The sequence below is a fragment of the Ailuropoda melanoleuca genome, chromosome 1 (assembly GCF_002007445.2).
Source record: "Ailuropoda melanoleuca isolate Jingjing chromosome 1, ASM200744v2, whole genome shotgun sequence".
Taxonomy (NCBI): domain Eukaryota; kingdom Metazoa; phylum Chordata; class Mammalia; order Carnivora; family Ursidae; genus Ailuropoda; species Ailuropoda melanoleuca.
In genome coordinates, this window is record NC_048218.1 from 211,293,385 (window position 1) to 211,308,186 (window position 14,802).

The window sequence follows — 14,802 nt, forward strand, 5'->3', positions numbered from 1 at the left end:
TTTTTTTTTTTTTTTTTTTGATGAGCAAAACTGCACCCATTGGTGGTGTGTGTTCTCAGTCCCTTTTGTGGACTCCAGGCTTTTTTCATGTGCAGTGATGAGAAAAACGTCCTTTGGAGGAGTGACTGTGTGGCTGCCCTCCCGCAATCTTCCTGTGTTGGGAGTCATGGGCCCTGTGCGTTCCCTCTCTCCAGGTGACAGCCTGCCTGCCTTGATGCGCAAGTCCTGGTGTGGAGCCAGGCTTCAGTCTCAAGGTGGACAGCGAGAGACAACTTGATACACTGCACACTTCATGTATTATGCCTTGAGTCTTAAAAAACAAACTGAATACTCTTACAAAACTTGTATATACAAATAAAACCTGCCTGGATTCTCCTACATTACTTTGTTCTCACACCAACACACTAGTGCAAACGGACCGTTCTTTCTCTTTGGTCTTTTCCGTGGTCTGTCAGTTTTTACTGAGGATTTGTAGCACTTTAGGGCTTTTGGTCTGCTTGTTGCTTGTTTAGGTCCACAGTGATAGAAAAGTACTGTTTTAGTGTTGTAGACCAGTGTCCAGTGTTAACCAGATTTTAAGTTCAAACCAAGGTTTTTGATGAAAAGGCTACAATTAAATTGAACCACAGCAACCTTATGTCAACAACTTGTCAAGTGTTAGGAGGACCGCCTGGTTCGTCATCTAATCTTGATTTTGAGGGGCATGCCCCTCCTGTGTTAGTCCCATCCCCGCCCCATAGGTGGGGTGCTTATGTTTAGCTAAGTAGAAGATTTTGTATGTGGGTGCACTTAAAGAGCATGTAAAAAACATAAAGCCTGTAACTGTTAGTGTTAATTGGAGCCTCCAGTGCCCCGTGAACGGTGCTGGCGCAGCCCCCCTGTGGCGCACTGACCTGCGAGGCGGCGGGCTGCGGGCCTGCTCAGTGCTGCCGGGCCTCCCTGCCCCGTTACCAGGGCCGCCTTCTGCCTCTGTGTGCTGTGCTCTCGCAGCTGCACGACCAGTTCACCGTGCACACGTTGGTCTTCACGCATTTTCATGTTCCTGTATTCTGCTATGTGGATTTGAGAACTTGTTTCTTTCGTGGTGGGGGAAAGGGAGTTTTTACTCTTGAAGTTGATGTTCATCTCACGAGTTTACAGCTCTGCATCCGTTTCCCAGCCTCATGATGTTCCACAGCCATTGGATTTCTGCACATGGATGTTACCACTGCCCTTTGACTCTTTTCAAGGTACCGGAAACTGGCACTGAAGTGGCATCCAGATAAAAACCCGGAGAATAAAGAAGAAGCCGAGAGGAAGTTCAAACAAGTAGCTGAGGCGTATGAGGTGTTATCAGATGGTGAGTTAACCTACCCTGAGCTCAGACTGTCCCTGGGGCCAGTGGAGTATGTCTGTGGCTGGCTGAGGTTTTGGGCACTAAGAAAAGAAGTTTCTTACTTTTCTTGTGAAGCTTTGACTCCTGTTCCTGGCAGATACTTGATACAGTTAGCTGTGAGTGCTGTGGGGCACCCTGGCTTCTAGCAGTTTCTTTCAGGATGGCTATTTTAAACAGGACTGACAGCCTGGTCTGAGGACTGACAGGACAGATCAGGTCATAGGAATCCATCTGGGTCATTGTGTGGCAGTGGCGGCCACAGTCTGTTGGTGGTGCAGTGATTGCTCATTCCCGTTCTGCTTAAACACACTTGGCTAATGTATTGATTTTTCACTGCGTGCAAGGACTTCCTTAGTTTCTGGGAATATCTGGCTGAGCTTTAGACTTCCAGACTTTGAGGGGTGTGTTCCTGGGCCCAGCTGGAGAGCATAGGTGTTGGAAAGCATAGGCTTTTGAAAGTCCCCTCCATTAGCCTGGTTTCCTGAATCAAGTGGAAGGGGAGCTGTTAACCAGATTCCGTCAGCAGGTTCTTGGTGAGGAGAAGTGTGCGGGTGCTGGGCTTGGGAGAGCAGTGTGGAGCTTTGGTAGAAGACTGGTCATCTGTCACTGCCTCACCAGGAAGCAGCGCCGAATGGCTTGGTGTGAGTCGGGGCAGAGGCACCGGGTCGGAGTAGGAGGCACCGGCCGCAGGGTGCGGGTGCTTGCTCTGAGTGTCACCAGAGAAAGGCTTTTTTTTTTTTTAAGATCTTATTTATTTGAGAGAGAGACACAGGTAGTGACAGATAGAATACAAGTGGGGAGGAGAGGGAGAAGCAGGCTCGCGCTGAGCAGGGAGCCTGATGTGGGGTTTGATCCTAGGACCCTGAGATCATGACCTGCGCCGAAGGCAGACGTTTCACCCGCTGAGCCACCCAGGCGCCCCTGGTAGCGGTTTCCTGAACTGGACTGATGGGGAGCACTGTGGGACCTCAGTGTCATTATCTTGTTGTTTGGTCCTTGTTTGTGCTGATCCAGCACTTCCAGATTTGTGGATTCACAGACCAGGAACATGAGAAAAATTGAGGACCAAATCCAAACTGTTTTTCTTACTTTAGTGTAGTGAGCAAAGGGGGCCATCTGGCTCTGGGAGGTCTTGACAGGGGGTTGGATTTGTCAGTTTTCTTGCCCTGGGGCGTGTTTCAGGAAACACAAATGCAGCCTGGAAAGGGGCTGGATTGCAGGCGGGCAGGCGAGGTGGACCACATTGAACAGCCTTGTGCTAGGCAGCACAGTGTGTGCTGAGGCAGTTGTCGACGCGGAGTCCGTTATGACCCTGTGCTGCCGCACTGTGAGTTTGTGCTCCCAGATCCGTACCTGATCCCGGGTCCGAATGTTCACAGGGCCTAGAGAGCAGATGGTACCCACAAACCTGACAGCCTGCGGCGGCGGCCTCACACGGGGGCGCGTGTTTGACTGTAGTCCCTGTGACGGCCTGATCAGCGGGTGTTGGGATTTTAGTGCTGCAGACTGAACACAGACCTGGGTGATGCCCGGGGTACGTGACGCTTCACGACAGAAGGGAAAACTGTGTTTCCTGTGTGTGGACGGCAGTTGTAGAGACGGTGTGAAAGTACCAGTGGCCACGCTGCTGTGACCTTCAGGAGCGCGAAGGCCGCACGCGCGTGCACAGGCTGTGAAACGGCCACAGGTGCATGAGTCATTTTCTTTTTTATTTAGGTCCCGATTTATAGAATATTGTGTAGATGAGTAACTGCCTCCTAAGTGCAAGAATTCATAAACTGAAAGCTCTATTATATTATGTAGGTGGAGTTCATTTCGACAGTCCGTTCGAGTTTGGCTTCACATTCCGTAACCCAGATGAAGTCTTCAGGGAATTTTTTGGTGGAAGGGACCCGTTTTCATTCGACTTCTTCGGTAAGTTCATTGTTCCGTGGGCATGTCCCTGACTCCGATGAGACGGGCATCTTTTTCTGCTCCATCGCCACGGTGCCCTGTTGTTCAGCTCTGTTGAAGCAGTGTCGGGGCTCTGAAACCCGTTCCTCCTCTACGGCAGAGGGTTCCGAACGAGCGCCTTGCACATGAAAATAATAAAGGTTTGAATGTGTTTATTTTCTTCATAATGTATGGCCCTAATTAACATCCCTTTTTTCCCTCAGACAGTGGTAAGGATGCAGGTCCTGGGGGCTTGGAGGTGCTGCTGGCTGTTGAGCATGGAGTTCTACGTGAATTTGGCCTGAGTTGTTCTGGGTAGACACTGGGCATTGTAGCAGATCTTGTTCAGAGGACATTGGCTCTATAAACCCGTCTCTGTTTCTCTAACTATGGTGCATTGTGACTGTTGATTTCACAGTTGGTGAAAAGAAAGGACATCTGTAGAACAAGGCAGCGCAGATGCTAATGGCCGAGAGTAGTTTTTGCTAAAGGAGATCGTGGTGTTCCAGCTGCTGTGTCATTGCAGAATGGCTTGTCCCATCAGCTGCACCTCTTAGCACCGATGCTTGATGCCAGGTTTTCGTGTGTGTCTCCGACGCAGGTGGGGTGGGGAGTGCTTGTGCGCCACCTGTTGAGAATGCTCCCTCTCCGCAGTGGCCGGAGCTGCCCCAGGGTGCTGGGAAACTCGGGGGCCAGGGCGCGCTGGGTCCAGCCTCAGCCATTTCTGTGTTGGCTCACTGTGGGGGACCCAGCCTGTGCTTCCATCCTTTGTGGCCTGGAACCTGGTTGGAGAGCCCTCCAAGCACCACCTGTGCCCCACCAGAAGAGAGGTTCTGTCTACACCTAACAGGGGAGAAATGAGTGGACCCTTGCCCATCCTAGGCATGAAGAAGAGTAATTCGCTGCCATGTCCGGTAGGTATTGGGGCCTTTTAAATGGTATGGCCCTTGAGTTTATTTCAGATGGGGATTCAGAGAGGTTTTCCTTATTTTTTTACTGTGGTATGGCCTGACTTGAAGAGAGTAGCTGATGGAGGGAGGTGGGTAGTGGTAAAATATATATCCGCATAGATTAGCTTTTTCATCCACAGATATTATAGTGAGGGTAAGTTAGGGGTGAAGAGGAAATTGGTCTTTCGAAGACTTTTGCTTTAACACTGCTGCCGTAGAGCATGGATCGGGAAGGCTCCCCATTAACATAGGAGGTACTATATTCATTCTTGATTAATTGGCTTTCATGTATGTAACAAATCTTACCGTAAGGAAAATACAAAGAATTTCATGATCTTTCCTGTGGTAAAATTACTTCTGTGTCTCATTACAACCTTTAGCGAACTGCACATGTGTTGTTTTGGGGGAGCAGGGCCATTGGGTGAATGTCTTCGTGGCCAAGGGAGGATCTTCTGCCACCAAGGGTTTCGGTTCTAGCTCACATCAACCGGGGGAAGGGGTTGGCAAAGCAGGCTGACTTCTGTGAGCCGGAGGCCACGCGTGCTTTATAGCTTCGTGATTTATTCTGAGGAGGAGTCCCTTAGGGACTGAATCGTAGCCAGATTTTGTTTTCCTTGGGAAAATAGTCTGATAGGCTGAGCTTCCTCATGAATGGTGTTCGTTGAGCAGTTCTTTCTAGAGTGAAGAAGGTGTAGAGGTTATAATGGGGTGTAAATGAGGACGTGATTGCAGTGTTTTACCCACTATAAGCTATTAAATCTCTTGACTTCTTGCATCTTCGACATTGTGAGATACGTGTGTGTATGGGTATCTTTGTCCACGTGTAGTTCACTGAGGTGGTGGACACGGGGCACATTTTAGCAGAAATTTCTTGTTTTGGACTCAGAGTCCTGTTTAAGAGGTAACTAGTCTTCTTGTAATTCTAGACACTGGGCCCTCGGTTTTAGATACTGAGATGCTCAGCTCTTAAGAATAGGCATTTCCCTTATGTTTCCCATGATCAGTGAGGCAGTGATATTTCTTCAATCCATCCTTGTAGGTGTTCTAGGTGACTTCCATTTTCAGGCTCTAAGGATTTACACACAGGAAAAGAAGCTTCTCCACGGCTACTACGTGTACGAAGTAACGGTACAGCCTGCTGGGGGTATGTGTAGTCTGGATCTTCATGCAGGGCTGGGGGTTTCTGCTCTGCCAGTGCTTTCATTGATGGTAGCCCCCCCCCCCACTTAGCCCTGTTACGATGTCCATTTGTAGTAGCACATAACTTTTAGTCTTTTTTCACATGACTGACTTTTTTTTCCCCCTCTCCTGTTCTGCCTTCTGAGAAAAGTAGGTCAAAATCTAAGACATTCTGAACTGCACTTTGCGAGTATCAGAATATAAAATTCCATGTCTGACTCCCTAAATGAAAGGGGACAAAACTTGAAAGAGCTAGTGAGCGAGCTGGTGGGAAGGGTGTTGGACAGACTGTACGCAGTTCTGTGCCCTAGGACCAATCAGTGAGAATTGTCAGGTGGTGGTAGAGCGCTTGGGCCTGGGGCCTTGCTGATGGCTGAAGGCCCGGTGACCACAACCGCCGTCCCCTGGAGAGGTAGTCATGTGGATTCCTCAACCCGCATGGAGCCCTCCCTGGCCCTGAGAGAGGGTGCAAGTCATAGGTTTGCGGGCAGCTGATTTTGTTTAAATCCTTCCCCAAATATTGAGCATCCCAAAGTGAGCTCTTGTCCAGTCGTCGATTGGAAGGGATTGCATTAACTTGAGTTAGGGTGATCTGTTCATTGTTTACTTTTACAGGACACCATTCCTCAACATTCTAAGATGGACAAGTAACTAATATTAGGGTCTCGTAGTCATTGCAGCCCCAGCAGGAATGTGTTTGGAAGAGTTGTCTGGGTATAACCTAACGTTTTTATTTACTTCTATTCTCATGTTAGAAAGTAACAGCCAAACTTTAAAACCTAAAACCGTTCCCTGAGGGCCCATTCAATTCAGCCCATTTTCTCATCGTAATGGCATCAATCCTGTAAACCTTGTCTGTGAAAGAAACTGCCATGGCCATGGAGAAGGGATAGGGCCTCTCAGCTCAGGGAAAGCAGGCTTTTGGAGGGAAGTGGAATTTTGTCAAGGAGGGTATAGCTAATTGTTCTGAACCAGATCTAAATTTAATGTAGTGAGCCCATCATTTTGCTCTCCCAGGGTTCGAGGAGGTGACGAGTGAGGAGTTGGAGCCCGGGTTTGAGGACTCGGCGGAAGACGCCCAGAGTGAAGAGAACAGCGAGGTTTTGGATGTGATATCTAGCGAGGAACTTGATATGTATAGTGAAGATGAGCCGAGTGAAGGCTGTAGCTGGGGCCAGGGCGAGCTTCCAAGTGAGGAGCTGGAGTTTGTGTCCAGTGAGGATGAGGCGAGTCCGGGGGACGTGGAGGAGCTCAGCGAGGAGTGCGAGGAGCTGCTGAGCGAGGACAGCGGGCCGGAGCTGGAGGGGCTGCTCATGGGGCAGTGAGTGGGGATGCCCTCGTTTGTGGGGGGGGGGGCGGCTGGCCGACGGGAAGCGCGTCTGGAATAAAATATTTGTGCGTTACTGACTATGCCTGAGACAGTTCTTGCTTAGATAGTGTAGCAGTCCTGGAGGGAGTGGAAGAAACAAGGAAGGGGTGGATGCCCCAGGAGGAGAGGCGGGGCAGCTCCCAGAGGCTGGCTGTCCTGTAGAACGAGAAGCCCGTGCATTCAGGCCCATTGGGTGTCCTGGGGCGGCCGAAACACTTCCATGGGCCTGGGGGCTGAAAACGGGAACTGATGCCTCTTGGTCCTGGAGGCCGGGAGCAGGAGACCAGGTCCTGGGAGGGAGCAGCTTCTGGCGGCCTTAGGTGGTCCTCGCGTGTAGCTATCTCCTCCCTGTGTCTGCACATTGTGCCCCCTCTGAGTGTGTGTCCCTGTCCAAATTTCCCCTTCATAGAGACACTAGTGCTCCTGGATTCAGACCAACCCTACCGAGCTCATCTTAACTCTGTCACCAGCGAAGACCCTGTTTCCTTCTGAATGAGATCACACTCATGGAGTCTGGGGCTTTGGGATTCCACATCATTTTGGAGGGCCACAAGCCATCCAGTAAAAGTAGTTTTCCCTAAAGACTTGTCTGTATACCCTAGAAGCAGCCCATTTTGGAAGGAGAAATAAGGGGAAGCCTTTGAGATGTGCTAAGAGAAACTAGAAGTCGGAGGTGCGGAGGTGAGAGAGGCGCGGGTGCCCTCCGTAATTCCTTAGGGACAAAATGTCGTATTCGGGCATCCCTGCACACGCGTAATTTGAAAGAAGGCAAGGAATAGGACTTAAAAATCCACATAGATACGTAACGTGTTAAACTGGTTAAACTGGTTTCCGGCCATAGTAAAGACGGTTTTCATGTAACTTGTGTAACGACCACAGAGCCCATGGTCCTGAGTGAGTGAGGGGGGTCAGTGTTGCCCCTCTGGCTTCTCCACTTGTTCCTCTTTGGCGGAGGCCTAGTGCTCTGGTCCGATTTTCTTGGAGAGCATAACAGTATAGCGTTATGTGCGTATTGGAGAACTCTTGCTCTGTGGAGCTGGCGTTCGGAAATAATTGATTTTCATTTAAACTTATGCTGGTGAATGAGGGTGGCTGCTGTGCTAGTGACCTCGGCTTTTCAGTTCTTGAGTATGTGCTTGGGAGGGATTTCGGGGTGTTTGTTCCTGTGACTCCCTCCGGTCCCTCAGCTGCACCCCCAGCAGGGAGAGGAAATGGCTGGCTTCTGGAGAAGGTGGTTCTGAGGACTGCTTTCTGGGCCAGGAGAAAAGCGTGCTGACCACCCCCCTGCGGATGCGGAAGCCCGTAATGAGGGTCTGCACGCCATGTTTGAATCACGTGACAGCCAGGCCCTCCGCGTGCGGTTTCACTTTCCAAGGGAAGCCAGAGCCTTGACTTGTGTTGGTTCTTAAACTTTCAGTGCAGTTCATGGGCCTTGCTTAGGTCAGTTTCCGGAGTGTCTCGTAGGTTGGCTCCTCATGGCTTCCACATGAAATTTTGGTCTCTCTAGTTGAGGGAACCGCTTCCTTCCTTGGAACTTGGAGAAGACGTTCTGTGGCTGCAGCTCTGGGAGAGTGTAGGGAAGTCGAACAGGGGCAACACTCTATTCGAAATGCCCATGCTGTGTTCTTGATTTTGTTTTGTTTGGTCCCCCCCCGCCCCGTTTTTCTTTGTGGCTATGGGAGAGCATAGTGTGATATCACTGACCCCTTCAAGGACTTGGTTTCCTATTTCTGAGAGACTAGCAGGATCTCTGAGGTGGAGAAGGTGTACTTGATAACACATGCGGGCTCGGGAGCCTTGAGCCTTGATGTGACCACGTTGGCTCACACTCCAGACCTGTGCCTGTTTCAGGTTGCCTTGGTAGCTCCCCTGCCCAAAGATCCTTGTAGAATAAATGATCGAGAATACAGGTTTTATTTTCTGAAATCTGTATTAGGTTTCTCCAGAGAGAAGCAATGTGGGGGGGGTGTCTACATTTACTTATTTCTATTTCTAACTGTATATCCATATCTGAGGAAGTTTCACTCTAAGGAGTTGGCTCACTCGATTATGGAGACTGACAAGTTCAGAATCTGCAGAGCTGCTGTCTGGGTTGGAGTCCAAAGGCCATCCGGCTGGAAGAACCAGTGTTCCAGGTGAAAACCCATCAGGCTGGAGAATTCTCTTACTTGGGGGGAGGGTGGCCTTTTGTTCTCTTCAGCCCTTCAAGGGATTGGGTGAGGCCCACCCTCACTGGGGAGCCCAATACATGCCCACTCGGTCTACTGATCTAAATGTTAATCTCATCCAAAAACACCCTCAGAGACACACCCAGAATAATAATTGACCAAATATCTGAGCACCCTGGGGGCCCTTCAAGTTGCCATGTGAAATTAACCACCACAGGCCCACCCTCTGTCAGCTCAGTACCCATACTCCTCTCCTTAAGTTACTATACTTCATCTCAATCTCCAAGTAAAGCTAATAGCACGGTCATAATTTTCCCTAGCATGAGAATAGCTATCCTCTATATGCCCGAAAATGCACTAACCTTTTTCCCTGATAGGGAGGTGGGGTCCTGAAACACTATGATTAGAAGTGTATGTCTTAGGTTACATGGTAAGGGGATAGGAGAGGTGGGAAAACGACGTTTGCTAAACGTATGAAAACGTGTGCACAGACCTTCGTAACAGCATAAGGGGCTACTCACGGCAGCCTTCACTTCTTTAAGGGGTCACGTGTGGTTGCAGCTGATGTTTGTAAGTAATACAGGTTTGAACTGCGCGCCTCCACTTTTGGTAGGTTTTTTGTTTGTTTTTTGATAGATTACAGTATTGTAAATGTATCTTATAATTTTCTTAACACTTGGTTTTCTCTGACTTACATTATTGAAAGAATACAGAATACCTACAACATACAAAATATGTGAATCACCTGTGTTCTAGGCGAGGCTTCCTGTCAGCCGTAGGCTATGAGCAGTTAAGCATTTGCAGAGTCAGAAGTTGATTTTTGACTGTGTGAGGGGTCAGCACCCCTCACCCCACATTGTTCCGGGGTCTGTTCCTCCTGGGCACACTCCCTGTTTCCTCGGCCTGGACAGCTCCCTGGCTGTGGTTTGCATGCCCACTGGGCTGAAAGTAAAACCATATACTGGGTAGCATGTTTGGTTATGTTACATTGTCGTCTTATAGCTTTCTTACTAAGAAATAAAATATTTAGCCTTTATATATCTCAAAAATGATGCGTCCTCAAGAATTTGGGAACTGTAAACGAGGTCGAGGGAGGGGATGATGAACATGTGTCTTGCTAACAATTAAAAATCCACTGTTAACATTTTTCACGTATTGTAGTTGTAACGTGTTACCTGAATGTTCTCTTCTGCCTTTATTTAAAGCCTAAACTTAATGACCGTTTAAAAATGTGCATTTAAAATGCTATTTTACCTTCTCCTCTTTGGGAAAGTTTGCTTATTTTCAATTTTCAGTATATAATTAATGCTTTGAATTCTCTTAGTGCGGTGAAGTATTTCCATGTTTGAGATGAGTGATTTCCCTGAAATAGAATTGCTAGATTGAAGAGTTTTTAGAAATTGATTGTATTTAATTTGGGGCTGAAGATTTTGAAAGGTCATGGTACACACTCTTTAACTGCTTTTTGAAAGGGTACAAACCAGTAATACCAGTGATAAGAAATTCTTAATAAAGATTTTTCTTAATTTCACAGTGGCAACTTTTAACAACATAAGCATGGTATTAAAAAAATATGTTTCTTCATGTCACCGTGGCTGTTGTAACTGAGACTTTTCATTTTCAGGGTTAAACTTTTGTAACTTTAGTATTTGAAATTACATAAACTTCTGTGAGTAAAATGACTATACGAATTGTAGAAAAGCATTTGGGCTGTACAGTATCACCAAAAAAATAAAAAGATAGAAGATTTAAAGAGATACGTAAGCTGAAAATCCACTGGCCTTACTCCTACTTCTAAACCAGCGTTCGAGGTAGTTTCTAAAGACTGGAATTGTGTAATAATTATGCAAGTCTTCGTTTAGCATAGAGTGTGAGCATCTGAACCCACGTATGTGATGGTGGTACCGTTTGGCCCCTGGATCTGGCGCTCAAGCCTGTGAACAGCACTAAGGATTTGATTGCCAGGTGAGCCTCCGGAAGTTAGGACTGAATATGTTAGAAGAACAAACACGGTAGGATTCAGTGTAAATGAAGTCTCAGGTACTGAACGGCATGGTGTAGGGATTCCTGTGTGGGTCGTGAAAGTCTAAAGCAGGCCATGTAAATTCTTTCTGATTAGGGTGCCTTTAGGGGAGGGTCAGAAATTGCACAGTGGTTTTAAATTGCATTCGTCATGTTTCTCTTTCTTCACATGAGTGGTGGACATCAGGGTAGCTCTGGCAAAATTTGGTATCGCAGGTGTATAGGCTGTGGTATTAAGGTGAAGAGTGATTTCTGAACAGAATGCTTGGGTTTTACTTGAATAGGGTGAGTCTCTGGAGAAATTCACAAAGTGTTAACTAGCTTTAGATAAAGTTCATGAAGAACTTGCATTCATACTTTGCGACAGTGGACTGTAAGCCCAGCCCCATTTACAAAGTAGTAGGTTATAAATGCCTGTCCTGAAGATTATTTTGTGAAGGGCAGCATTTCCTGTGGACTCTGGGGAGTGAAGTGGCACGACCGGCCGTCTGGGGGTTGACTTGCCCGCAGTTAGCAGTTCTAACGCAGTGTCCTCTGTGACTCTCGCATTGGCTCCTTGGGGGCCGATGGGGCCATGTCTCCGCACTGGGATTGCACGGAGGCCTTCCTCCTTCCTCTGGCACCTTCTCCTCTCTGGGTCTTTCAGGAAGGCACCAGTAACCAGTTCTCTAAATGTGCCCTTCAGGCCCATCTTCCTACACGTAGCATTAGTAAAGCAGACCAGCCGATTTTCACTGAGAACAGCTCTAAGAGGCCAAGACTGTGCCCGCGCTCTTTCCTAGGCCCTATTTTGAGCTTCTCGAAGCTGCCTCTCAGCTTTGCCTAGCCACTTGTTCTCACTCGCGGGTCCTCCTTGTGTCTCTGCAAACTGTGACGGAGTTCGCCATGAAGGTCACGCACGTCTGTGCGCTCCGTTTCTGTGTGGGGTCAGTGCTCACTGCCGTAGTGCCTTCTGTCTCCACTCAGCTCTGCGAACTCCCTGCTTTGGTTGCTCTTGCCCGGGCGTACAGAATATGCCATCCCGGTTCAGTAGCTTCTGTGCGTCGTGCGGTGCGTTTCTGTTCTCTGGCGTGTGTTTTTTCTTACCATTCAGCAGGAGAGTCCTTGTTTTATTTCATGCAGAGCTCTTCTATTTCCCCGAAAAAATTACAACACTGATAATTCACAGAACTGCAGTGCATTTTTAAAAAGTTTATATAGTTCCTGTGTTTTTAGTTTAGTGGCCATTGATAACCAAACAAAACACCAAGGCTAATCTTACTTTTATTTTTAGGAGCATTTGGTATGTCTAATAGGAATACTACGCCTATCTGTGTCAGTAATTTTCTGTTAAAATAGAGCGCATCGTTAATGTCTGCCATCGTTAATGTCTGCCAGTTAACATTTATTCAGATTTGACGTTGACTAATCCTTTCTAAGATTTCTTTTTGAGATGTCAAGCTTACAGGAAAATAAATGGAATTCTTGAACCCTGTGTCCCAGAATCAGCAGGTGTTTAAATCTTGCCTCACTCGCTACAGCAGTCTCTGTTATGTAAATAAATGTTAGAATAATCCATTTTTGTGTTTATTTCTTAGTTATGTTGGGGAAGGTAGCCCAGGTTCCATGGAATACAGTTACCTTAGTGTCAAGCCACCTTAATCCTTCCAGTGGTGGCAGCAGGGACAGTGCCTGATTCCTGTGACTCAGAGGCCATATTAAAATGGCTCCCTAAGAGCGCCTGGGTGGCTTGGTCAGCTAAGTGACTGCTGTCGGCTCCGGTGACGATGCTGGGCTCCCTGGTCGGCGGGAAGAGTGCTGCTCCCCCTCCCTCTGTCCCTCCTGCCGCTCATGCACTCACGCAGTCTCTCAGATAAATACATAACATCTTGAAAAACAAACAGCTTCCTGAGAGGCTCTTATCTCCTGGGAACGCACTGAGGGTTGCCGGAGGGAACGTGGGTGGGGCGGGGTCACTGGGTGATGGGCATTAAGGAGGACACTTGACATAAAGAACACTGGGTGTTGTATGCAGCTGATGAATCAGTAAATTCTATCTCTGAGACTGATAGTACACTGTATATGTGCTAACTTGAATTTAAATAAAGTCTTGACAGGAGAAAGCACAAAAACAAAAACAGCTCCGCTCCCTGAGTTTGAAGTGCACACGAGTGATCCTGAATTTTACGTTTGTTATATAGAGTGATTGTATCAACAGTCTGGCTATTTATTCCGTAATGTATTCTAGGTGTAGCTGAGTTAAATGAGTAAGTAAAGCTGCTGGTTATTAGATGAACTTTGTTTGCGCGGTAGATAAGCTTTGTTACAACTTGTAAGTTTTTTCTTCTGATGGAATAACAGGTGTTAAACCCAGTTCCCCTTATCGCAGCTCTCCCATGAAAAAATAAGCTGGAGTAAAGGCTTTACAAACTGCATCTGTTTGTTTTTAGAAGACCCATTTGAGGACTTTTTTGGGAGTCGAAGAGGCCCCCGTGGAAGCAGGAACCGAGGCACGGGGTCGTTTTTCTCTGCCTTCAGTGGATTTCCATCTTTTGGAGGAGCGTTTCCTTCTTTTGATACAGGTATCAAATCCTTCGATTTAATGTCCGACACATGATAGTTTCCGTTAGAGCAGTTTGAAGAACGTCTGTTTCTCTTGGTTAGAGTAGCTTTGTAGGTTTGTCGGTAGTTTCACGTGTACAAAATCTGTAGTTTGTAATCTCCCCCCCGAGTTTTCCTAAGAATGTTTTACTTGAAAATCCACTTCTAATCTTAAAGGTTAACATTTAATGAAATTCCTGGTTAAAACGAGTTTATTTGATTTGGGATAAGTAATTCTGAAAAAACCCACTTGTAGACCATCTCCCTGAATCCTTTTTGTCTAACTTCCTTGGCAGCTATAGAAACAGTAGGTAGTATTCCAGGAGGGTCCGGGTTGATGGGATCAGAAGGTGCTGCTCTCACACTGTGTGCGAGTGCCCGTGGCCATGCAGAGTGCACCGGGGGCGCCCTTGTGTGCGAGCGCCCTGCCCCACAGTGGCAGCGGGCTGTTGAAAAGCAGCTCATCTGGGGCGCCCGGCTGGCTCGGTCAGTGGAGCGCGCGACTCTTGATCCTCACGGTTGTGAGTTTGAGCCCCACGTTGGGTGTAGAGGTTACGTAAAAAAATAAAATCTTAAAAGGCAGCTCGTCGACCAGAGTAATATTCATGTGGCATGATACAATTGCGTATTGTATCTGAAGAATTAGGATCTTTTCTTTGAAGTTCGTATAGTTCCTCTTAATAGAGGAGCTCTTGTTTTTTCTGATTCTCTGATTTTTATTTCAAATGCTACATGGGAGGAATTGGCAGTGCTTGTTATGAAGGCTGCCCTGCAACATACAGCTCAGTGGTGTTCCCTTCAAGCGTGTGCTGGCCCCACGCAGGTAAATGGTTGGTCTGACTGCACTTGGGTGCAGAGGCCTCCTGCCGACGGCCTCTCTCCAGCAGACCTTTCGTCAGGGCACACACGGTCTGCTGAAGGTGAATTTGCTCAGGTTGAAGGGAGAGTCCAAGAAAGCTGATTGAGCACATCCACAGAACGGCACTTCATGTAGGAAATGCGTGGCTAATGTGTTGTGAGGGGGGTGTGTGGGTGCAGACCCTACTTCTGGGAGCCTTGTGAAGAGTCATGTTTAGGGAGTATGGAGATCTGTACTTAATGTGAATATTTTCAAAGTGGGACAAGTAGTAATCTCTTGAAACAAGCAAACCAGTCTCAGTATCAAAGGTTGGTTTGCTTTTGTGTAACTTGTGGAAATCAGGGATTTTAGCGTGTGTAGCATAATTG

The 14,802-nt window shown here is 47.6% G+C and overlaps 1 protein-coding gene across 6 annotated transcripts in view; it reads left to right on the forward strand.

Moving 5' to 3' along the window:
- The window catches only part of DNAJB6 (DnaJ heat shock protein family (Hsp40) member B6), a 78,148-nt gene that overhangs the window by 34,793 nt on the left and 28,553 nt on the right, over window positions 1–14,802 (forward strand). For 4 of the 6 annotated variants that reach the window (XM_034640125.1, XM_034640116.1, XM_034640135.1 and 1 more), the window contains exons 5-6: window positions 3,179–3,289; window positions 13,425–13,556. In XM_034640125.1, the coding sequence (XP_034496016.1) occupies window positions 3,179–3,289; window positions 13,425–13,556 (243 nt within the window). Of the gene's footprint in view, window positions 1–3,178; window positions 3,290–5,296; window positions 5,402–6,453; window positions 10,706–13,424; window positions 13,557–14,802 lie in introns of those variants that run through there. The other 2 variants (XM_034640129.1, XM_034640142.1) reach the window with 2 other exon arrangements.